General features: G+C 34.9%; 1 protein-coding gene across 1 annotated transcript in view; it reads left to right on the top strand.

The window, feature by feature from the left end:
* Positions 1–26,608, top strand: part of LOC127838868 (delta-aminolevulinic acid dehydratase-like) — a 33,015-nt gene extending 6,407 nt beyond the window's left edge. Inside the window, exons 2-9 of the mRNA XM_052366890.1 lie at positions 9,224–9,371; positions 11,099–11,234; positions 13,788–13,871; positions 19,182–19,326; positions 20,472–20,559; positions 21,859–21,945; positions 22,599–22,728; positions 26,465–26,608. Of these exons, the coding sequence (XP_052222850.1) occupies positions 9,224–9,371; positions 11,099–11,234; positions 13,788–13,871; positions 19,182–19,326; positions 20,472–20,559; positions 21,859–21,945; positions 22,599–22,728; positions 26,465–26,538 (892 nt within the window). The 3' untranslated portion in view covers positions 26,539–26,608. The remainder of the gene's footprint in view (positions 1–9,223; positions 9,372–11,098; positions 11,235–13,787; positions 13,872–19,181; positions 19,327–20,471; positions 20,560–21,858; positions 21,946–22,598; positions 22,729–26,464) is intronic.
* The last annotated feature ends 337 nt before the right edge of the window (positions 26,609–26,945 follow it).

Raw genomic sequence — 26,945 nt, 5'->3', positions numbered from 1 at the left:
CGCCTGACGTGATGTTCATGTATTTATACAACACAAAATACACCCAAACTTTCCAAACGACGTTCTACATGTCTGCATAATTTTCGCGCGCTTTTTATGAAACAAAGGATATTTTAGCACTGTTTATTTGACGCTAGAATTTGCCAAATGTCGCGTTAGTTCGGAAGTGTGTTTCGGATTACAAATTTAATAATGATAATCGAACGAAACATTAACAGTTGCGCATAATTAATTCTACGCTACACATACATGTATGTACATGTAGGTGGATATCTTTTCATTCGATCCGCCGCATACGATTTACTCTGCGAAAGTACGCGAGATTAATACAGACTCAGCGTAGTTGCGCGGATCGATGCCGAGTGCCACGGCGATACGCCGCGTGAACACACGATTCGGTCGCCGCGTACTAATAATCTGGCCGTGGCGTAGTCGCGGATTATGTTTGTGCCGCTTTGGCTGTACTGTAGTGTTTCCGACAAACACATTTCTTGATTTAGTTTAAACCTATTTATTTTAGCTCGATTTCATTGAAAGCTTCAGGCTTATTGAAACGCTCTTGAGTGGGTTTCCTGGGCCTTGAACCAGTGCTTGGTGTCTATGGGCTGATCTAAAGAATGCTCCCGCAGTGGGGATCGAACCCGTGACCTCATGGTGGCTAGGCAGACACAATATCCATTACACCAGGGCGACCTTTAAAGTTGTGTACAATGTAGTCAGCCACTTTCTTGTGTTGTCTTAATCATGTCGAGTGTTTGCGTGTATTTTCTTAACCTCAATCAAAAAAAATACAGCTGCACATTTTTTTAATGCCCTGAAAGATTTTAGCAAACTCAAATAGTTAAGACTCCTGGTGCAAATATAATTGTATTTGCATACACATTAAAATAATATCTTTTTTAAAACTTTGAAATAAACCTTAGCCCACTTGGCAGTGATATACATGTAACTGAAATTAGGTTGAAATGTTTTGAGAGAGTTATAGACCCTTTTTTGCTTATCAGGGAAGTGTTAAATCAAGCCCTCATGTCACGATTTACATGCTTAGCCAGTCAGCTATCTGTTTGATTTCACATAAGTATACAAGTGTTTACATTGCGATCATCTTGTATGGCTTTGACATTTATGTATAGCTGTGTTATAATAGTAATTTAATCTGAACATGAGATGCAAAATTTATTGGTATGACTATGAGGTTTTAAGAAAAGATTGGTATTTACACCAAATTGTGGCCACAAGTCAGTTCATAATTGAAGCAGCAAAATTCCATCAAGTAAAGATGAACAATCAAAGAGAGATTTTTACAAACAAATTTGGTTTCTCTTAATATATTTCCTCTTTTATTGTATTATTTTTCATTTTGAGATCTAAAATCTGATCACAGTGAGTTGGTTTGCATTGATACAAATGGCAGGTTAAAATTCAACCAGTAACAAGGGGTTTTCAGGCTTGAGAGAGTCCAAGATAGGTCATGTAAATGCATGCATTTCTCGCTATTTAAAGGTGCATACATTTCTGTCTTTTAAAACAAACACAAATATAACAAACTAAAAGCATGTGCAGTGTTCGACACTGACGGGAATCCGGTGGTCTGAGACTCCTGGAAATGAGACTCTGACTCCTTGTTTTTGTGTCAAGGAAGTCCATCAGACACCTTCAAAATCATCTTTGAATTATATAAAAAATCCCTTTGTTTTGCAAAATCAGAATGTCTGTACAAAAAACCTTTTTAACTCAGAATAGTCATTGTCGAACACTGTCTATAAAAAACATTGTTGCATAATTGTTTATTGTCACATTAAAAGTGTAATAATTTAATATTCACCCTCTACATACTCACCCCTGGAAACCCGATCTAATGTGAAAAGTTCGACCTGCTTGGAAAATTTACCGATAAATTTGGCTGAATTTTGGTAGGGTAAGTAAAGCCAGTTATATGATTGTTTAAAGGCATTTTTTAATTAAAATATCTTTTGGTATATGCCAAGGAGGTATTATCATCTACATGTATGTTAAAAAATCCTTGTTATTATTATGCAGGATTTATTGAAATATGGCTATTTGAAGTGACGCCGATGCAGGGATTTGTCCCCTTAAGCACATTTACAAATTTCTTTAAAGGTATGCCAGTGAAAAAGTTTTTACACAAATAATGATATCAACCAATGTCCCCCGAGTAACATATCCGACAGGGTTTCTTAAAAATAATTGTATTGGTGGAGAATTTCGACTTTACATTCAACATCTTACATTCCTGCATCGTCGACTTTAAATAGCCATATTTCAATAAATCCTGAATAATAATAACCAGGATTTTTCTAACATAATTTTCCAAGAAGGTTGAACTTCAGATCGGGTTTCCGGGGGTGATACTGCAGAAGGAAGTTTTGAATACCAAGTAATAACCGCTCACTACAACCACTGCTTGAGAACTGTAAGAGTTCTTCTTAACAATGAAGATTATTGACAGCTGGTCTATTGATAGTGAAAAATGTTCAAGCAAAACTAAGTGATGTCAAAAGCATATACAAAACCAGAACAATCATTTGGACTACTGTATGTACTTGAATAAGTATTTCTTTTATCCCTGTCTTGTCTACACGTGTTCAGATGATGCATTGTGTATACTTATATAATTGTATTATAATGATGAAAATACTTTTATTGTCAATTGTATAGTGTATGTAAGCAAAAAAAAGAAATTCCATTTACCAGTTTTTGTGAAACGACATGGAAAGCAAAGGACCCCAGTCTGTTAACAAAATCTTTTAACTTCAATAACTTCAAGAATCTTCTTTCAACCGCATGGGTCAGGAGTTTGATATTTGGTGTGTAATTAAATAATTATTACTTTTTTTTTCTTATAAGTTTTCTCAAATCATGTGTCTGGGGTCAAAACTAAACTTGGTTGTTTTTTTACTAAGATATTTTTGCGTATAAAACTTGCTTTCGCTGAACAGTCTCTTATCACTATAAAAATCATCACAATACCCTAATTGTTTACACAATGCATGTTTAACGGTCCCAAGGCACTGAAGATGGGAAGGACTGTGAATAAGTTGTGCGTAAATAACCCTATGTTGCTATCAATCAATAATTTCAGGGGCTTTGTTGCAGTTTGTTGGCTTTGTTATATTCTGTTAAATATTATGGGGAAAATGTATAAAGCAATATGCTGTTACACCAAATCCCGAACTCAACAAGGAAGCATATTTAAATGCATTATAGAAAATAATATTTGTTATGCCCCCGGATCCAAAGATCGGGGGTATATTGGTTTTGGCCTGTCTGTCATTGTATGTATCCGTGTGTGTGTTTGTGTGTGTGTGTGTCCCAAAACTTAAACCTTCATATCTTTTGCAATATTGAACGTAGCAACTTGATATTTGGCATGCATGTGTATCTCATAGAGCTGCACATTTTGAGTGGTGAAAGGTCAAGGTCGTCCTTCAAGTTCAAAGATCCAAAAAAAAAAATTCCAAAACTTGAACCAAACTTTAACCTTCTTCATAACTTTTGCAAAATTGAACGTAGCAACTTGATATTTGGCATGCATGTGTATCTCATGGAGCAGCACATTTTGAGTGGTGGAAGGTTAAGGTAATCCTTCAAGGTCAAAGGTAAAAAAAAAATAATTCCAAAACTTTATCCAAAACTTTAACCTTCTTCATAACTTTTGCAAAATTGAACGTAGCAACTTGATATTTGGCATGCATGTGTATCTCATGGAGCTGCACATTTTGAGAGGTGAAAGGTCAATGTCATCCTTCAAGGTCAAAATAAAATCAAATCAAAGCGGCGCATAAGGGGGCATTGTGTTTCTGACAAACACATCACTTGTTTAAAACTTACAATAATTAATAAGTATTTCTTTTTAATTAATTTGAAATAAAATACCCCATGTCTTTATCGTTACTGTCTTTTAGTTGAGTCATTATTGAAACAGTTTTTGTACTATTTACTGATTGAAGAAAACTTTCGGGAACAACTGAATTTAGTGTTGGGCGTTGAAAACACGCTTAGCGCATCTACTGATCTATTGTTTATACTGCGTTGTTATGACAAAAGGGGATTAACATGTGTGGATGATTCTCTGCCGATTTTATACTTACCGGTAATATATTGTTTTTAATGCCCTTATTTATAAATCAATACATTCTTATGAATATAAAGGAGAAAATAAGATGGTCTTTTCAAGAAGCATTAGAAGTGTAACATTAACTTAAAATGGTTTCTAATGGGCTAAATTTCTGTAGCTTCAGGGGGTTTTGCCCCCTGTGCCCCCCCCCTCCCCCCCATCAGGGCTTTGCCCTCCACCCAAAGGGGGCCCTAGTGGCCCACTGGACCCCAAGCAGAATTATCCAGTTTTCAGACATTTTCGACTTTAACCATGTTTGCTTGATATGCATCCCGGTATAAAATGTCAAAATATTTATCTTCTCCTTTTCAAATTGTAATACACATGGGTCTTAAAGGTTTAAAATCCATTCATCTTAATTTTTATGTCAATGGACCTTAAGCATCACATGTGTGTAGGAAGCACATCATATAATCGGCTTACAAACTTACATTATCATAATAATCTTGTATTAAATACCAAGGGTGATAGGGTCTTTGGTTTAAAGCATCTGCGTAACTGTTGGCTATTAGGCCAAATAAAAAATGTATTGTGTGCTTCTGAAACCTTTACAATATATAGCGTTATGTTTTGAACGAAAGGGCTGACAAATCTGAATTTGTTAAGATTTTAAGCTCACCTGAGCCCAAAGCTCTTATGGTAAGCAACAGTGGTGTTCTCATTATATCTTGAGCTGTACGTCGTGTGACATATGTCTTCAACTTTTAGCTTGTTGCAGTACAAGCCACATTTTCGGAAAATCTTGATGAAACTTGCTAAAGATTGTTAATTTTTAAAATATCTAGGATGAGTTACGATCTTTAATTGTCGCTTGCATTCAAAAACTAGGTCACCATGTCAAATCTTAGGAAAACCTTGTTATCACTTTAGAGATCATAGACATGACTTTATCTTGACAAAACTTGGTCAGTGAAACTTATTTATCTGGACAATATCTTTTACTTGTTGGAATCTGGTTTATGTTTGTCCAAAAACTAGGCCACTAGGTCAATTCTTAGGATAACCTTGTGATCACTCTAGAGATCATATGAATCTCTTAATCTTGATGAAATTTGGGAAGAATTGTTTTTCAGGACAATATCTAGTTGGAGGTCAAATCTTAGAGAAATCTTGTTTCCACATTAAAGGCCATAAATTATGAGTAGATTTTGCTGAAAATTGGTATTAAAATTATATTGACATTTTCTATTCCGTTTTTATATAGTTTTGGAGACTGTTAATGACCTGAACACAAACTTTTTGTTTTACTTGCCTCAGAATTCTATGAACAGACTGTAGTTACCATTAATTCTCTCCCCTAAATCATTAACTACACAGTTATTGATATAAAGATTAGAAGTGATGTGCTTCCTCATTTCTTGGTTGGATAGTTATATAATTCACAGTATAGCAAAATGACACCATTATAAATGAAACTATTTTCTTACAGTAGTATCTTCATATATTAAGAAGATAAATAATCATAGCAGGTTCTCCCAATTAATTTTATTAAGAAAATATTCATTTTATTGTGAATGTGTAGATATTTAAATAAGCACACAATTGAATTTGAAATGAGGCATCAATCTTGGATATAACTCTGCTTTTTCAACAATGCTTAATTTTACATGCTTAACAATGGAAATTAATTTTGACAAATTATATGTTAAATAGACACTTGCATATAAATGCATCAGTAAAATAGATTTATTTCACAACTATCTGCTCACTGTTTTGATATAATAAAGTTCGCCAGCAAATAAAACCTTGTCAATTGGTGATTGAACATGGGTTAAAAATACAGTGAAAATCATTCAAACACAATCAATTTTAATAATTATACCATGGAAGTAATGGAAAATGGCCTTTTATACTTAATATTTTGCCAAAACATTTAAAACATGCATACAGAACATGAAATGATCAGTTTTCTGAGAGAAATCATCAACATGATTATGATTCTGAGTTTGAAGTCTAATTTCAAATAAACATAATCCAATGTTTTATGTTCTTTGAAAACTTTGTTGTTGGTCAATTTTTTGGTTATTATTCATGAGACAAAAATATGTGTGATCTACATGTGGGCATGTAAAGACTCACACATGCAAAGAGTTAAGAGTTGCCCTTGCGCGTATGAAGAATGGCATTGGCAAGAAGAGTTTGAAATGCTCATGTTTGATCTTATTGTGCATGCTTGGGGATTTTTATGTCCCCCAACTATAATAGTGGGGGACATATTGTTTTTGCCCTGTCTGTCTGTTGGTCTGTTGGTCCGTTGGTCTGTTGGTCTGTTTGCGCCAACTTTAACATTTTGCAATAACTTTTGCTATATTGAAGATAGCAACTTCATATTTGGCATGCATGTGTATCTCATGAAGCTGCACATTTTGAGTGGTGAAAGGTCAAGGTCATCCTTCAAGGTCAGAGGTCAAATATATGTGGCCAAAATCGCTCATTTTATGAATACTTTTGCAATATTGAAGATAGCAACTTGATATTTGGCATGCATGTGTATCTCATGGAGCTGCACATTTTGAGTGGTGAAAGGTCAAGGTCATCCTTCAAGGTCAGAGGTCAAATATATGTGGCCCAAATCGCTTATTTTATAAATACTTTTGCAATATTGAAGATAGCAACTTGATATTTGGCATGCATGTGCATCTCATGGAGCTGCACATTTTGAGTGGTGAAAGGTCAAGGTCATCCTTCAAGGTCAGAGGTCAAATATATGTGGCCCAAATCGCTTATTTTATGAATACATTTGCAATATTGAAGATAGCAACTTGATATTTGGCATGCATGTGTATCTCATGGAGCTGCACATTTTGAGTGGTGAAAGGTCAAGGTCATCCTTCACAAGGTCAATGTCATCCTTCAAGGTCAAACATCATATAGGGGGACATTGTGTTTCACAAACACATCTTGTTTAAAAATGTTAACTTCATGCCAATTTAAAATCGAGCATCTTTTAAGCTTAATTTAGAAATGTTAGATTTGTTGCAGCTTTTTTGGAAAAATAACTTTTTATCTTGAGTGCCTGCTTGCTGAAATATTTAATTGGATGTTACCTCTGTGCCACTGTTCAATTTAGCATCTCTTAAGCTAAATTTAGAAATGTTAGATTTCTTCATGTCCATTTTGGGAACACTTTGTATCCTGTTTTAGAGCAATATCTTTTTATCTGGAGTGTATTTTGATTACTGTACCTCTACACTTCCCCAAAGACATAAGCAGCTTCCACTACAGTACAGTTAAGAATATTTATGAAATTATACTTAATTGAATCTTAACAAAATTATCAAGGGTGTAATTAACATGTGCAAAAATGTGAATTTTTGAAGTGAACTAGATGTTTGTTTTCATGGCAAATTTCAAGTTCACATTAAAAACTAAAAGACTGCTCTGGATATTTAAGTATTATTCAGATATTTCACTTAAATCAGTTGAGTATTTATTGGTATTTCACATAACTCAGTTGAGTATTGTTTAGGTATTTAACTGTTTCACATAACTCAGTTGAGTATTGCAGAGGGTTTTTTCACATAACTCAGTTGAGTATTGCAAATGTATTACACATAACTCAGTTAATTATTGCAAAGGTATTACACATAACTCAGTTGAGTACTGCAAAGGTATTACACATAACTCAATTGAGTATTTAATAGGTATTTCACATAACTCAGTTGGGTATTGTATAGGTATTTCACATACAGTAGCTCAGTTGGGTATTGAATATGCATTTCACATAACTCATTTGGGTAATATAGTTATTTCACTTATTGACTCAGTTATGTATTGAATAGTTATTCAAATAACTCATTTGAGTTTCAAATAGGTATTTCAAATACCAGTATTAATAAACTCAGTTGGGTATTGCATATGTATTCCACATAACTCTGTTGAGTATTGTATATACATGAAACTTTATGAATTAAGTAGTGTATACATATTTGGCTTCACACAGTTAATAAGTCTATTGAGTAGAAGTTATGGCTGTTCACCTTGGATATACAGTAATGAAAAGGTACAGTCAAAATGACACACAAGGCATACAACAAAATGATGGATTATGACAAATGAACCCATCTGTTTTCTCTGTATATTTAACTTAAAAGATGCCATTTAACAAACACACCAAACAATTAAGAAAACATTTTTAAGAATGTATTTAACTGTTAAATTACTAATTACGGTCTGTCACAATAATACAAAAAGCTTGGTAACAGGTACTTCCTCACCATATTGAGAAGGTATTCACATATGACATGACCCAGCATTAATTTTACAAAAATAGCTAATTATCAATAGAGTTTTATTGAAAACTTATTCTCTAATATCATAGTATTCTGTTTACAAAAATGTGTACCTATTTTAAAAACTTGTATTATTTGTTATCAAATTTTGTTGATAAATGTTCTTTTTAAATTATTGAAATAAAAAATCAAAATATACATAAACATGTACATGTATAAGTAAGTACTAATTATTATATAGGTTTTATTTATTCACATTGACTAGTAATATTACAACTGAACATACATGTACACCATGCTGCAAAATATTTAAGATGCAATGTTACAAAAATGTGATATTTTACATAGAATTCCAAATCTCCATTGACTATTCGTTATATTTTGTTTGAAATGTATTTCATTTAACTTTATTTGTTATTGTTCAGGTATTTCTTTTAACACAGTGTAGAAGTGAACAGGTATTTTACATAACCTGGTAGAGTGCTATTGGTATTTCACAGGTATTTTACATCACTTGGTAGAGTGCTATTGGTATTTCACAGGTATTTTACATAACCTGGTAGAGTGCTATTGGTATTTCACAGGTATTTTACATTGGTATTTCACAGGTATTTTACATCACTTGGTAGAGTGCTATTGGTATTTCACAGGTATTTTACATCACTTGGTAGAGTGCTATTGGTATTTCACAGGTATTTTACATAACTTGGTAGAGTGCTATTGGTATTTCACAGGTATTTTACATCACTTGGTAGAGTGCTATTGGTATTTCACAGGTATTTTACATCACTTGGTAGAGTGCTATTGGTATTTCACATAGCCTAGTTCAAACACTGTCTCTTGCTACTTGCAGTGACAATGATGACGCGGTTGAGGACATCCCCAGCATGCCAGGACAGGCGAGGTACGGCATCAATAAACTACGAGAGGCCCTAGCACCAGCAGTCAAAAACGGCCTTAAGACGGTCTTAATATTCGGAGTTCCAGGGAAAATTTGTAAGGTAGTGTAATTGGAAATTTGGTACATGTTACTGGAAATATATTATGGGTCACTAATTAATTAATATGTTTCGGAGAAAAGAATGCATGCATAAGGTAGGGAAAACAGACATTTAATATTGTATACACTTTGGTTCTTCATGTTCACATCGTCATAATATTCTGAGCATGCAGTTTATTCCGAGTATTAATTATATTTATTCAAACAATGCAGTATATTATGAGCAAGCATAACATAATTATATTCTGACCCTGCAATCTTTTATGATCTTTCATTTTAGTCCGATGATGCATTATTTCACAGCAAGAATTTTCAGGAACAGTTACCTTGTAGTATTCTGAGTAAATTATTAAAAGTGGTATACCATGGAAGATATATATTCTGAAAACATGATGATCCATTCTATAAACAGGCAAGTTGAAAAATGATGGGTAAAATTGAGGTTGTCAAAAAGATTTCTTCTGTCTGGAAGCATTGATTAGTTTAGTTTAAACCTATTTATTTTAGCTTGATTGCATCCAAAGCCTTGAGGCTTATTGAAACGCTCTTGAGTCTGTTTCCTGGGCCTAGAACCAGTACTCGGTGTCTTTGAGGGAAATCTAAAGAATGCTTCCAAGGTGGGGATCGAACCCATGACTTCTTGGTCGCTAGGGGGACACCTTATCTATTACACCACAGCAACTTTCATTATGTCACGAAGATCTTGATTGAATATATGTGTATGAATTTTGTCATGATTAATAATCTAAGTGTCTCTCTATGGATTTCTTGAGCCATGTGGGAAGAGCATATGGAGTGGGAAGTTTGAGTCTCCCACAGGATATGTTCTAATACATGAATAATGTCATACCAAAATGGGTATTATGCCATATGAATTCTGGTCAGGAGCAAATGTATCCACTGTTAAGTCATGCAAGATTTGTGATCTCATTACGTGAAAATGATAGCTCTCCAAATGGGCTGGCTGGTATGGAGCTATGCTGGTTGCATATGGCATTAGACCTACTTTTGCATGATGTGGGTCATATTGCTTTGCATCTACTGAGGAGCTAGTTTAATTAAATGCTTTAAATTGGCTTCCTTCCGAACGTCCATACAATTCGGTAGAAATTAGGAATTTTGTCTTTCATCAAGAAGTTGTCTCATAAGTCAGCTTTATTTTCATCGGGAGGCGTTAGCCAATAAAAGTGTACTCTGAGCCTTGGGAACACTTACTGAATGGGAATGGAACCTCAGTGTTTTTTTTCGTTCAGATTTGGGTCCGGTAGGAGAACCCATTCCCAAAGAAAAAAGTATATATTTTTTCCAAATGGGACCTAAAAATTCCCAATAGAAGGTTTCTGTAGAAGAATATTATATTTTAATAATTTAAACATGTCTCTCAAGTCCAAATCAAGCTGTAAAAGTTAAACCTTATCAAATGTTATATTAAAAACTAATTTGATTATCAATTTTAAGTATTTGCAAGCATTAAATCAACAATATTAATTGCCCAATTTGCGCCGAAAGGACGCGATATTCCCCAATCCAAAGGGACCTGTCCCTATTCCCAAAATGATAAAAAAACAAACTGAACCTAATAGACTTTCTGGTTACATGGAATACTCTAAATCTACTTTCTCGTGATCACTTACTGAGTTTGGATAGAATCAAGAAGACCTTAAATCTTTGCGCTGGGCATAGACAATACATACTTCACCGATTTGATCTTAAGTTTACTACTTGCAGGATAACAATGGTACAGGTGCTGACATTCCAACTACGCCGACGCTGATGGCCATCAAGATGCTACGCCAGTGGTTTCCCAACCTGCTTATTGCAGCTGACGTTTGCTTGTGTCCCTACACGTGTCATGGACATTGCGGTAGGTGTAGCATTTTGAAAAAACTGGGCTTAAAGCATGTGCATAAAGTTTCCTCTCAGATTAGCCTGTGTAGTCCTACAAATCTTAGGTACTTGCATGGATGATGTCTTTGAATGTATTCGGAAGGTCGAAATTCTTTGTTAATCCCAAATTAGGCATATCTTCTTACAGTAAATGTATTAGTCCTTCCTATAAAACTTTGATATTTGAATTTATTTTGCTTTTGAGCACTATCAACACACCCGTATCACCTGACCTCGTTTTTTATGCCCCTGGATCGATTGATCGGGGGCATATTGTTTTTGGCCTGTCTGTCTGTCATTCTGTCCCGAAACTTTAACCTTGGTTAAAGTTTTGCAATAACTTTTGCAATATTGAAGATAGCAACTTGATATTTGTCATGCATGTGTATCTCATGAAGCTGCACATTTTGAGTGGTGACAGGTCAAGGTCATTCTTCAAGGTCAAAAGTCAAAAGATACAATCCAAGGGAAATAATAAGCTTTAAAGGGAGATTCTAAACCTGCCAAATGACAGTGTTTTTTTTTCACCTATAGGGGAATGGTGGCGGAGCCCGTCCAAAGGGGAAAAACGCGTCATTTTTTACGAAAAGGGGAAAATTAAGAAGTCATTCTTTTATATGTAATGATATTTATTATATAAATACACATGTATGTGTGAATGTAATATTCACAGCTGAATGTCTCTGTTCTTTTTCTTAAATATATATCAATGATTTGTTCAACATTAGTTTCAGTCAGTTCAGCCGTCATGCACAGTATCAGTTTTCCAAGCCAATTAGAGTCTAATTGGGATTTTTTAATCAATAAAATGGCAAACTTGAGCATTTTTTATCAATAAAATGGGCAAAATTGGAATGTTTATATCAACAAATATTGACACAATATAGATACATCAGGCCTTTTCTTGGCCATTTTGGAAAAAAAATTAATTCATGAAGTCCACTGATTCGGGAAAACCTAATTTAATATAACTCTTTATAATAATAAAAAATCATATTAATTATAGTTATATACCTTGTTAGATGTTTATAATTATATTATTTATAATATAATAATTATATTATATTAATATTATAATTATAATAATTATATTATATTAATATAATAATTATATAATCATATACAATTATATAATATAATAATTATATTATATTATAATTTATATATATATATTTATTTTTTACTTTTGGAGGGGATTTTTTCAAAAAAATTGGGGGAAAATATATACTATTTTTGGAGGGAAATGAGGCCGAATATCGGCCCCGAAATTGCCATAAAAAAAACACTAAATGATATATTGAAATTTTATTTCAAAGCGGCGCAATAGGGGGCTTTGTGTTTCTGACAAACATACCTCTTGTTTACCTTTACTTTTGATCTAAGAATAATTCAGAAGGTCTCATTCTTGGTTAACCCATAACAGACGTGTATCTTCTAACATCAATTATCCTTGCTACGAAGTTTTTATACTTCTGATAAGTTTTAGACACTGACATCACCTGATGATGATAATATTTTTCAGGAGGTTAAATTCTCTGTTTATGCAAATGTATTGTTTTAATTAGCTTCATTAATGATTCCAACAAAGCTTTGAAACTTGCATAAACATAGTTATATAGATTATATTGTTTTTGAAAGTATAAAATTCAATTACCCAATGGTGTGCTCCTTTAAGAAACAAGTGCCATAATAAAGGTTTCTTAACCTTTTGCCCCATGAGAAGCAAAGTGAAATTGGCTTTTGCAACCAGCATATTAAACCAGAACAGCCTGCGATTAACTTGCAGTCTGTTCAGGTTTTATGCTGTTTGCTGCTCATCAGTAACTAAGGGTTGGAAATGAAGCCTGTAAAACTTGAATTTATTAAGAAAGGTATTTAATTTAATTTAACTTTCTGAGGGACCACAAATGTGTCAAAAAACGTATCTAAGTGGTAATGGGTTAAAACATGGAACTTGTTTACCTCACATGTTAATGTAAACCTTTTGTTTGAAATTGTTTCATAAGCATTGTTTTCTTGTTTGTTTACCATGTATAATATTTTCTGGTTAATGACCATTAAAGATGTGATAAATGTTTTGGAACAATCATGTTCGCAGATTTCTGTTGTTGGTTGACTTCTGTAAGTCAATAACAATTTAGTGGAAATAATTGTTTATCTACAAATTGTTTCATAAGCATTGTTTTCTTGTTTGTTTGATATTGTCTGGATGGTCTGTAACCATTATAGACATGACGTTTGTTTTTTTAACAGTCCTGTTCACAGCTTTCTGTTGGTGGTAATTGACTGCTTTTAGTCCAAAAAACAATTTTGCAGAAATTCATATTTTATTTCTAAGAGTAAATTAAATCCTACAATATTTAGATTCTATTTTGCGTATTTTGTTTGCTACATTGCATGTGTTATACAACATGTAGAACTACTGTTATGTGTCAAATAGAGTAACATACTTGGAACTTTGTGGTCTCAGTATTTGAAAAAAACAACAACAACTTACACTTGAAATAGTAGATGTTCTCTTCCTTTGAAGGTGTACTGTTTGAAGATGGCAGCATCAACAATGAGGCCAGTATTGCCAGGCTGGCTGAGATCAGTGTGAACTACGCCAAGGCTGGTAGGGAGTTGTCTTGATTAACTTTGGAGCTGTACTCTGGGAAAACAGGGTTTAATGCATGTGCTTATACAGGCCTTTTTCTGCCTATCTCAAAGGACAGATAGTGGGCACCATTCCCAATGCCAAATATGTTGTTTTTTTTCCCAATTCTAAAAAAAAGTCCCAATTTCCGACCGAAATGATCCAAGCCAAAAAATGCGTTTCCCGGTAGGTATCCTTAATGACAAAGCTGTGTATTTTATTTGATTCTCAAGCATAACAAAGTTTGTTTTTTGTTTTATCATAGACATACTTACTTAAGCAGTTGACAATGACAATGTTGCATGGTAAAAAAACAACAGTTTAATACCTTTTTAGCATTTTTGGGAAATACCTATGTATGAACACATTATAATAAAAAAATAATTTCCTAAATAATGATTTTGGCGATGAAAATTCTTCATAATTTGGAAGATTTCGTGACTTGAAAAAACCTAATTGCTCAAAATTAACAGAAAAAGGCCTGTTATAGGTTCAACCCAGATTGGTCTGTGCAGTCAGCAAATGCAAGTCAAAGATGACACTTTTTTCCGGAATGTTGCGTAAATTGAAGTCTTTTCCAAACGATTATCCTGTCAAGGCGGAAAGTGTTGTACTTGATAAGCCAGTGCACTGTTTTCTCAAAACGAGGTTCTTTTTTGTCTCCTTAAGTAATGAGTGCTTGTGGAAATATTTGGCAAGTTTAAAAAGCAATCGCTTTTTAGGTTTGCTATGCAATAATAGTCAACCTGTAAAACTTTACAGCTTGAATTTGAACAAATATGTTCTTTTGCAAGCAAATTTGTATTATATATTTTAAATGTTCTATGCATTTGTTTGCATTGAAATTGCAAGAGCTGTTGTGTGTTTTTTTTGTCCCACTTTCTGTGCAGACTGATAATAAAACCAGGTAATTGATACAGAACATTCAGAGATAGTTCACAACTTCTTCGTTTATATTCCCTGAGGTATTTACCTTTGATAATTTAGTTTACTCTGTGTAGCACTTTATTAGTATTGAACAGATTAACTTAAAATCAGTGTCTACATACTTGGGTAAAAGATTAATTAAAGTAGTGCAGATACAATGACCATGGCATAGTATCAATTTTCTGACTCAGTATGGAGTTTTTTTAAATTTGTTAGATGAGTTTTACTATTAACTCATTTGTTGTTCAGTGATGTTCTAAGAAGTTGTTTGGAGTTTTGAGTGTGTCTCAACCCTGAGTTTGAAGAAGATTTTGCGCATTTCCAGAACTCCAGATAAGGGTTGTATTTTCGTATTTACAAATTATTTTCAAGTTCGTTACGTATTTATTTTAAAATCTTGTCGCACCATTAAGAATTACAAAATCAAGTTACGAATATTATTTTTACATCGGTTCGTATCGATTTTTATTGAGTTCTTTTCCCGTATTAAAGATCTTTGCGGTGCTTATTTAGAATGGTTATCGGGTTTGTTTAACAAAGTGCATTTTTTCCAATAAAAGCGGCGTTTACAGTCTATCTGTCAAAAACAATGGCGGCGCCCAGAGAGCGTCCTAAATTTAGAGAATTGTGTCTTCAAATAAATGACGTTCCATTTTTTAGAGGGTATAGCATTGAACACCAAAATGATTTAGTATATTGTAACCTAAAGGAGAAATATATTCTGATTAAAATGTGTTTTTCTTGCATATTATTATCTTCCTATTCATATTGCACCAATATATTAAGTTTGGCTGGATTATCTGTCCATTTGGCCATTTTATATCATATTTTCACACGCTGGTGTTTTCCGTCCGAAGAAGGCGATTTTAGGCCTGTTAAAGCTTAAATGTCCCTTTAAGATTTAAAGCTGTTGTGTTCAATATCTGCAACAAAATACCAAAACAAACCAAATGGATAGGCACCTGGGGCTTATGCGGGGTGGGGAAAGAATGAATTTGTTAGATATTTTCACTCTTAGCAATTTTGATAATGTCTTTTTAGTGTTTTTTTTTTTTAAATAACCCCAAAATTGTCAATTTCAAAGCAAAAAAAATCCAATTTCATCCAAAACAATAAACAAATTAGTAAAAATGAAAGATCAAAGATACTTTGAAGTGTAGAAATCAATAAGCTTCCAATAACTTTTTGTTGCGCAACAATAAAAGTGGGAAATCTTGAAAGCGCCTTGTCGCTCGGAGCCCCTTTATTTACCAGCAGCCAATGATATATTCTAGCATATAATGTCATGGGTGCCTTTAAACTGCAGCAGATGGTCAATATGCACTGCCAGCTCTCATTTAGAGGTTCCAAGAGAACACAAAATTTTATATTTTGGGCAAAAAATAAGTACTTTTTTTATGGTGGCAATCAGGTCAAAATGGAGGTTCATAACCGTGTGAAAGAAAAAAATGCTCATGTTGGGGGTTTAGACCGGAAGGAAAGGTTAAAATGAACAAGATACATATATGTAGGCAAGCATTATAAGCTTAGCAATGAGGTTCCATTTGCTAGCAGGGCCAGAAAGGGAGCTCAGATCAATGTAGGCTTCCTGAAAGGGGTTTCTAGTACTTCTTCTGGGCACACAGCTTCACGCAGAATTCTCAACACAACAAATATCATCGATCCATGTCACCTTTGTATGCAAAGACACGCGAATAAGGTCAATACTTCCCTAACATCACTGAATGAGAGAAGCATGTACCAAATAAAAAACAAAACTGGTTGCTGAAAGTGCCAAATTTTGGCAAAAAGATCCCTCTTAGGTAAATGATGAAGGGGACACTTGCTACAACAATCCTATGTTTAAGTCCGACGCGACATCCTTTCAAGCCAGAACATTAACAGTAAGCATATTGTGAGAAAACAATACCAAACACAAGCTAATTGTAGGGTTACAAGTAGCAAATTAACTCAGCTGTACTGCATACATGCTCAGGAACAAGGATAAACCTGTTAAGTGCCAACTTCCGCTGCCAGCAAAGCACGAGCTTTACGTGTCGGGACGCGGAACTATAGATTCAAACTGAAAGGGGAATTGCACAACGGCAAGGGTTTGAGCGACCACAAACCTGATTATGGCAGTATTTCACACCTTAAGCATCATTAATTTGCTTATTTGCTTGTGTACATGATAATAATTTAGTATTACTACCTGTTTTGCCATCAATAACCCTTATGCAGTGGCCCTCGGCTGAGTCGCAGACATTTCTCTACCTGAAAAAGTCAAAATACCCAATTGAAATAGATATAAAATGAAAAAAACACATGCATTTATGTATTTTAAGTGTATTTCTATGAATAATATGAAGTGATAAAGCTTGTTATATTCATGATTGCACTAAATATGAAGGCTGGCTCAGCTAAGCATCTGCTGCACTGTCCGAACTGTAAAAATGTCCGCCATTCCATGTCGGTGAAATGGGGCTCTGTTTGAATGTTAATGCTTTACGCACAAGCTATTGTTGCGTTACTGGATCACGGAGACCCAGGCGTTGAATTCTGACTTCATGTAGCACATTAATGCTACACGGTCAACCAATATGCCTTTGAATTTAAGTTGGAAAGCAATTTAGCCCTTATTCGGCTATATAAGAGTGGAGGGTCAACTTGAAAAACAACTATTCCAGGTCAAATCATCTGAATTCATGCTTTAATGCCCTTATAATCTTCTCTTTTGCTAAGAAATGACCAAAAATCAGCTTTCCCAGTCATATTTTGCACTTGCAGATGATATTTCATTTTTACCTAAAGTTAGTTTAGGTTATAATATACCAAAAGATTTCCTTAACAAATTCAATGTAAAATCAACAACTTCAACGAAAAATAAAGTCAAACTTTTGCGCGTAGACACCCCCATACCCATACCTTTTCTTAAAGAGCATGCCAAGCCGAATGGATTTAAACAATAAAAAAGATAGGTCATGCAGTATGTAAGAAAGAACTCGACGCGAATCAACGGTCACTGTTTTAAGGCCACCTTTTTACCGGCTGATTTCCAGTTGATGAGGGTTTCCCGCCATCTGTCAAAATCTCATGTAGTCTCCAACCTATAAGCAAAACACTGAATTTGTAGTATACAACAATGTTTTCCCTACCACATGCACACAGAAATATTCAAAAATAAAGTCATGGCAAGTGCACATACAGAGAATTGTGTCTTCAAATAAATGACGTTCCATTTTTTAGAGGGTATAGCATTGAACACCAAAATGATTTAGTATATTGTAACCTAAAAAACAGCAAAGCGTCCAAAAACACGCTTTTAACATATTGTACGCAAAGTGAGCCGACGTTAAATGTTTAGAAAGACATTATAGAAAAGATCTTATACGATGCTGTATGTTCAGTTTCCGACACAGTCGGAAAAGCTAAACAAAAATCGCGACACGACGGGTCCAAACTTAAACACAAAAAACAACATTGAACGAGTGGAAGGGACAAGTCCCGTGGCTAATTGTTGAAAAGATTAAAGGGGAGACCCGTTTTAATTGTGAAATATGTAAACATTCATCTAAGGCATGCAATCTAAGCACAGTTTGGGCATATGAAGGTAAGACACTGTTGAACTCGTATAAATAAAGTTGCTAGTATGTTTATTTTGATTTTTTTCATGAAAATAACCTTTATTATTTATTTTTAGGTCATTTATAAAAAATAAGAATTATTTTCCAAAACTTAGTAGTAACGTTAAGAATAAAATTTCAGAGTTAAGAATTCTTTATGAAAATCTGGTAGTAATTTAAGAATTTCACAAAACCTTATCTGGAGCTCTGATTTCTTATAGCTGGGATTCAATAATGTTATTCCTGAGCTTACCCACATTTTCAGTACTCAGCAGGTTTTTTTTTCACCATTTTGGGAATGGGGTCCCTTTTGATTGGGAAAAATCGCGGCATTTTAACCAAAATGGGAAATGAGTATTGTTGTTACATTGCTAACAAATGCTTAAAAAATGAGAATTAAATAGTGTTTTGAATATTAAATTTTATATAATAGTGTAACTTGTAGTGTTTGATGGGAGATTAACCTAAATTTTGATCTAAAAAATAAAAAAATAAAGATTTTTTTTAAAACCTTCAATTTGTAATTTTAAGGTCCCATTTGAAAAAAAAAAATCATTGCGCATGGGGCGGGATCACGGCCCCGTTTTTGAACAAAAAGACAACACTGCTCAGCTGAGAGGAAATTCAAATCTCAACTTCTGAGTTGAGCTAAAAAATTGAGGATGTCCATGATACTGGGTCCATTACACTCTCTTGCATCAAAACTCAACATTTTGTGGCTATATTCACCAAGACCCACACATTGATTCCGTGATTTAAGGATGCCACATCATCGCCCCGTCTGACATGATGGACGGTCGGATAGGGGCCATAAAGAAGGGTCTTGCAGAAAGCGGCTACGGCAGCAGAGTATCAGTCATGAGCTACAGTGCAAAGTTTGCCTCCAGCTTCTATGGACCTTTCAGGTGATTATTGCAATCTAGAATAAATAGGCATTTATCAGTTTTTAAAAGCCCTTTCTGGTGATTATCAAATTTTGCCTCGTAATTCTATGGGCCTTTTTGGTGATTATGTAAAGTTTGCCTCCAGATTCAATGGGTTTTTCATATGATTATTTCAGTTTGCCTCCAGTTTCTATGGTCCTTTCAGGTGATAATTAAACTTTGCCAACAGTTTCTATGGGCCTTTCTGGTTATTATTAAAGTTTGCCACCCGTTTCTATGGGCCTTTCTGAGAATTGTAAAAGTTTGTCTCCAGTTTCTTTGGGCCTTTCAGGTGATTATGTTAGTTTGCCTCAAGTTATTGTGGTACTTTCAGGTGATTGTTACAGATGGCCTTCTGTTTTTATGGGTCTTTATGGTACTTTCAGGTGATTGTGAAAGTTTATCTCCAGTTTTTAAGGGACTTTCAGGTGACTATTACAAGTTGCCTCCACTTGTTGTGGTACTTTCAGGCGATTGTTAAAAGTTTGCCCCAAATGTCTATGTTTATTTTGGTTTATTATTACAAGTACATTGTATTCCCCATTTTTATGAGCCCTTAAGTTCAAGTTTGCCTCTGGTTTCTGTGGTACTTTCAGGCTATTATTAAAGTTTGCCTCCAGTTTCTATGGGCCTTTTAAGTGATTATTTTCCCCTACCAGTGAAACCGGAGGGGACTTATGGTTTGCGCTCCGTCTGTCAGTCTGTCTGTCTGTCCATCACACTTTTCTTCATATTTTTTCATGAAACTTGAAACATGGATAGATGGCAATATGGAGATTATGCACATCATTGCATTTTGTTCCTACGTCAAGAATTCTGATTGTTATGGCAACAAATATAATTTTTTTTACCGACAATGGTCGAGTTTCACCGGTAGGGGACAATATTGTTTGGCAATCTCTTTTTACAATCTTACAAGTACTTGGCATTAATCCAGAAAGATCCAAATATTACAATCTTGAAGTTATGGTGAAGAATGTATTTTTCTATGAGCATTACAAATAAATAATTAGCAAATACTTTTATTACCAAAATGAAGTTATTGGTGAAAGTTGCAAAACTGCCTGTTAAAAGAAAATTAATTTTATTTCCTTATGGTGTTAAACATAATTGTTTCCTAATTTCAGAGATGCCGCAAAGTCTGCTCCAAGTTTTGGTGACAGGAAGTGCTACCAGCTGCCTCCGGGATCTATCGGCCTGGCAGAAAGGGCCGTGGTAAGACTGCCTTTTTGTGTACATTCTTTATGCTAAAAGGGCAGTGGAAATACTGCATTTTTGTGTTCATGTTTTGGGTTGAAAGGGGCTGTGGTAATACTGCCTTCTTGGGTACATTCTTTTGGCTGAAACAGTCATGGTAATACTGCCTTTTCTTTACAAACTTTGGGCTGAAGGGACCACGGTAATACTGCCTTCTTGTTTAGATTCTCTTGGCTGAAAGCCACTTGTAACAATGCCTTCTTGTGTACAATCTTTGGGCTGAAAGGGGGTGTTAAGACTGCTTTCTTGTGTGCATTCTTTGGGCTGAAAGTTCTGTGGTAATACTGCCTTCTTGTGTACATTATTCGGGCTGAAAGGGCTGTGTTAATACTTTCTTGTTGTGTACATTGTTTTGGTTGAAAGGGCCCTGGTAATACTGCCTTCTTGGGTACATTCTTTAGGCTGAAAGGGCTGTGGTAATACTTTATTTGATACATTCTTTTGGGCTGAAAGGGCCCTGGTAATACTGCCTTCTTGTGTACATTCTTTAGGCTGAAAGGGCTGTGGTAATACTGTCTTTGGTACATTCGTTTGGGCTGAAAGGGCCATGGTAACACTGCCTTCTTGTGTACATTCTTTGGGCTGAAATGGCTGTGGTAATACTTACTTCTTGGGTACATTATTTGGGCTGAAAAGGCTGTGGTGAAAGGGCCTTGTAATACTGCCTTCTTTGATACCTTCTGTAGACTTTAAGGGCCGTGGTAATACTGCCTTCACCCTGTTATGTTATTGTTGATATTTCCTTAGCCAAGGAAATGAAGATTTTTTTTTTTTTTTTGGAATGTTGAATGTTGGGCACACATTTACCACTTGAATGCTGGCATAAACATGCTATGTAGTGGTAAACCAGCGTACCAGCTGAAAAGAGAGTAGATTAACTTACGGCTAATAGATGACTGAAAAACCGATTTGATTATGCAACCATGTGTTAGTACATGTAGCTAATAGTGGATCTGTTTGGTGAACCCAGTAAGGATTGTATGCTATTATGCTCCCTTCATGTGTTTCCAAATCACACACAGGGTTTTTGGGTGACCAAAGGATTGGGGATGTTCTCTATTTTTTAATCAGTCTTTATTAATGCTTGACACAGTACTTCACTAAAGTTACTAGCTGCCATGGTGCCTTGTGATCTGGAGGTCATGGGCTACACTCTGAGAACGTTTTAGTGACCTTCCAAGATATCAGGACTGGTAAGACCAAGGCTGTTGATGTAATCAAGCTAAGATATAGAAAGGTCTATTTTTGCTGTTACAGGACCGTGATGTACAGGAGGGTGCCGACATCCTGATGGTGAAGCCAGGACTGGCATACCTCGACGTTGTCAAGACAATCAAGACCAAGGTACGTGTTTTCTGGAGACTGTTTCTATATACCCAGGTAGGTTTCCACTTGTTAGAAGTTGTTGTAATTCTTGCAACTTTAAAATTTTGCGTTTTTAGATATCAATGCAACTTGTTAATCAATTGTTACTAAATAGATGTAACAATCATAATTAAAACCTCCTGGCTTGGTGTCACACGACATCCCTCATGAGACTGTGTATTGATTTGGTGCACTGTTTCAATTTTTGGATTGCTACATTGTCTTGATGCATAGAAGCTTAGTCCCAGATGGAGTTGGGCTTTTAAAAGTGGTGAAAAAGAATTGAACATGGTTTGCTGAATCATGTTACAGAAACTAAGGTTCTGTTTTATGAATACCTGTTTGACAGTGAGAACATTTTTACATTATGTTTTTAATCTTATTTATATAATTTGTAAATATTCTTGTTTGGATTTTAGATAATTACTTATGGATGTTATTAACACAACATTATATTCCTTCCTCAGACACATAAAAATTTTCAAATTCTATATTTGGTTATTGGAAATATTTTATCCATTCATAAATATCTGATTAGCATTTAATTTGCAACAGGACAAGAACATCTGAAACCAACATAATTATGCCTTAAATTGTGTTACCTACTTTTTTTTTTATATTTCATCCCACAGTACCCCACCCACCCACTTGCCATATACCAGGTGTCCGGTGAGTTCGCCATGTTGTACCACGGGGCCAAGGCAGGAGCCTTCAATCTGCAGACGACACTTATGGAGACCCTTCACAGCATGCGCAGAGCAGGTATTTGTAATATTGTTTATAATTGGGCCATGCTCTGTGAAAAAAGCGGTTTAATGCATGTGCGTAAAGAAAGTCTCTTCTTAGCAAAAATCAAGTTAAGGCTGAAAGTGTTGTCCCTGATTAGCCTGTGCGGACTGCACTTTAAGCACAGCATTAAACTCCCTTTTCACAGAGCAGAACCCATATGCTTACTAAGTGGGAATTCAACCTTGGACCTCCATTATGCCGTTACAACCTATATGTATTATTGTATTACAAGATAATTCTTTCACGCATTTATGCTAGTATCTAGAAAAAAAGCCTTGGCAAACAGCGTAGACCCAGATGAGACGCCGCATGCTGGGGCGTCTGATCACGGTCTGCCCTGTTTGCTTAAAGGAATTTCTGTAAGAAATATTCTAAATATAGAAATACAAAATACTAGACATCCCTAATTTTGGAAATAAATTGATCCAATTTCAAAGGATGGGAGAGTCCACTTAGCATTAATAGGTTAAACATGTTGAATGGCAGTCGCTCCCATAAGCTTGGTTCAACAGCTAATGTTTCTGTTTGGTTGGCACAATGTGTATGTGTTGTTACAGTTGCACCAAACATTAATTTTTCACCATTTGCCAAACATATTGTGTCTATAAATTTATTTTAATGGTATGCATTTTTAGCTCATCTATTTTTTGAAAAAAAATTATGAGCTATTGTCATCACCTTGGCGTCGGCGTCGGCGTTGGCGTTGGCGTTGGCGTTGGCGTCGGCGTCCGGTTAAGTTTTGCGTTTAGGTCCACTTTTCTCAGAAAGTATCAATGCTATTGCATTCAAACTTGGTACACTTACTTACTATCATGAGGGGACTAGGCAGGCAAAGTTAGATAACTCTGGCGTGCATTTTGACAGAATTATGTGCCCTTTTTATACTTAAAAAATTGAAAATTTTGGTTAAGTTTTGCGTTTAGTTCCACTTTTCTCAGTAAGTATCAATGCTATTGCATTCAAACTTGGTACACTTACTTACTATCATGAGGGGACTGGGCAGGCAAAGTTAGATAACTCTGGCATGCATTTTGACAGAATTATGTGCCCTTTTTATACTTAGAAAATTGACAATTTTGGTTAAGTTTTGTGTTAAGGTCCATTTTATTCCTTAAGCATCAAAGCTATTGCTTTCATACTTGCAACACTTACTAACTATCATAAGGGGACTGTGCAGGCAAAGTAATGTAACTCTGACTGGCATTTTGACAGAATTATGTGCCCTTTTTATACTTAGAAAATTGAAAATTTGATTAAGTTTTGTGTTTAGGTCCACTTTATTCCTACAGTATCAAAGCTATTGCTTTCATACTTGCAAGATTTATGAACTATCATAAGGGGACGGTGCAGGCAAAGTTATGTAACTCTGACTGGCATTTGGACGGAATTATGGGCCCTTTATACATAGAAAATTGAAAATTTGGTTAAGATTTATGTTTTGGTCACTTTACCCCTAAAGTATCATAGATATTGCTTTCATACTTGGAACACTCACAAACTATCATAAGGGTACAGTAAAAGGACAAGTTGCATAACTCTGGTTGTCATTGTTACGGAATTATGGCCCTTTTTTGACTTAGTAACTTTTAATATATGGTTAAATTTTGTGTTTCGATCCACTCGAAGTATCAAGGCTATTGCTTTCAAACTTCAAATACTTACATGCTATCATGAGGTTACTGTACCTGGCAACTTGAATTTTACTTTGACCTTTGAATGACCTTGACTCTCAAGGTCAAATTATTAAATTTTGCTAAAATTGCCATAACTTCTTTATTTATGATTAGATTTGATTGATACTTTGATGAAACTACTCTTACCTGACATACCACAATAGACTTCACCCAAACCATCCCCCGTGCCCTCCCCCCCCCTCCCCCCCTCCCCCCCCCCCTAATTTTTTTTTTTTTTTTTTTTTTTTTTTAAGATTGTCTCACAAATGACCACCACACCCTCACACTATACCCCCACCCCACCCCCACCCCCCCACCCCCCCCCCCAATTTTTTTTTTTTGATTTTTTTTTTTTTTTTTTTTTTTTTTTTTAAGATCATCTCACAAATTATCACCACACCCTCACACTATACCCCCCCCCCCCCGATTTTTTTTTTTTTTTTTTTTTTTTTCGCTTTTTTGGAAGATAATGTAATAAATGTCCACAACCCCACACTATACACCCCTCTTCACTCCACTCCTCCCTCCTTTGTGATTGAAAATGAGAGTCCCTTCACCTTTAAAAAGAAAATAGATGAGCGGTCTGCACCCGCAAGGCGGTGCTCTTGTTAAATTTAATAATCACTTTTAATGACAAAATGCTTTTACAGAATACCTTTTTCTTCATGTGGACAATATTTGAATTTGAGGCAGAGTCTAGTGTTAACTGTAATTTGTATATTGAAAGATGTGGATTTGATGTCAGGATTCTTCATCACATAATTGATATAATTACAAAGTATATTTGTTTGAAGTGTAAGACTAGGTTCCTCATGCAGTTTCAAATATGTCAGAATTGTAAAGATTGACACCTTACTCTAAAGTTTTAATTTCCTTCTTTTCGAGGGTGTATTTGCGCTGTCAATCTTTTTTGTTCTGTCTTCCAATCAAAATGGCTTCTGATAAAATGCTAAAACACCCACACTCACAAGACAAAAATATTTTTTTCTATTATTTAAGAACACAGGTGGTTAGCGTGTGGCTATGATATTAATTAGTGAAAACATCATTTTGAATGATAAATAATCATATTATAACGAAAAATTAACTTTTCTGAAAAAAAAATCACTATCAAATATATATATATAACGAGGTATGCAACTCAAAATCACTCCAAAACGGGGTGCATCGCTTTGAACAGCCATATCTTCATCAATTGTGCAGCGATTTTCACAATCTCAGTCTTATTCAACGCAGAAATGAATTTCCTTTCTGGAAATGTATATGTCTTGCAATATTTTTTACAAATGCTGGGTCAACTTTTAAGAAATAACACGATACACAACTCGCATGACCCAGTTGACAATGATCATGCATTCTTTATGAATGAATTCTCCAGTTGTAAAGACACACCTCCGCATTGGACCAATGAAATCACTCGTGTGTTTAAAATGTCAGTTAGTTGAAATGTATGTAAACAAAGGTTTCAAACGGCGCTGGACAGTTAGTCTTGATGCATAATGTAACGACAAGAACGGTAATAATGTTATTTCATACGTTTTATTGAATTATGGTTTCGAGGTACATGAACTTTGTAGGGAAGATGCCCTTTACTCCGTGAAGACTGTGAAGATTTCAGTCTTAAAGACTACATGATCATTGTCAACTGGGTCATGCAAGTTGTGTATCGTGTTATTTCTTAAAAGTTGACCCAGCATTTGTAAAAATATTGCAAGACATACATTTCCAGAAAGGAAATTCATTTCTGCGTTGAATAAGACCGAGATCGTGAAAATCGCTGCACAATTGATGAAGATATGGCTGTTCAAAGCGATGCACCCTGTTTTGGGGTGATTTTGAGTTGCATACCTTGTTATATATATATTTGATAGTGAATTTTTTTTTCTGAAAAGTTAATTTTTCGTTATAATATGATTATTTATCATTCAAATGATGTTTTCACTAATTAATATCATAGCCACACGATAACCACCTGTGTTTAAGAAGCAATTAATGGTAAGGCCTCTCTAACCACACTATTGTCTACCTTGTTTCAGGAGCTGACATCATCATATCTTACTTCACACCTCAGATTCTTGAATGGCAGAAGGAAGAAAGCAAACAGGCATAGCCAGAAGCTCTTGCACACATATATATTATGACAGTCCCCAGACAAAATCTTAATCACATATTTTAAGCCATTGGAATTGGAATGCTTTATCCTTAGATTTGTTATTAACATAAAAGGGTAGAGAGCTCTTAAAACGTTTGTCATATTTAACCCTTTTCCACATAAGAAGCAAAGTGTAAATGGCTTTTGCAACCAGCATAAAACCAGCACAGCCTGCAAGTTACTCACAGTCTGTTCAGGTTTATGCTGTTTGCTGCTAATCAGTTTATAAGGACTGGAAATGAAGCGTTTAAAACTTGAATTTAGTAAGAAATTTATTTAATTTAATGTAACTTTCTAAAGGACTACAAATGCGCCAAAGTACGTATCTAAGTGGTAAAGGGTTATATCATTTGGTGAAGGCTCAT

The sequence above is a fragment of the Dreissena polymorpha genome, chromosome 7 (genome assembly GCF_020536995.1).
Source record: "Dreissena polymorpha isolate Duluth1 chromosome 7, UMN_Dpol_1.0, whole genome shotgun sequence".
NCBI lineage: Eukaryota > Metazoa > Mollusca > Bivalvia > Myida > Dreissenidae > Dreissena > Dreissena polymorpha.
Note: the sequence above shows the minus strand (reverse complement) of the source record. Positions and strands in the feature narration are given on the sequence as shown.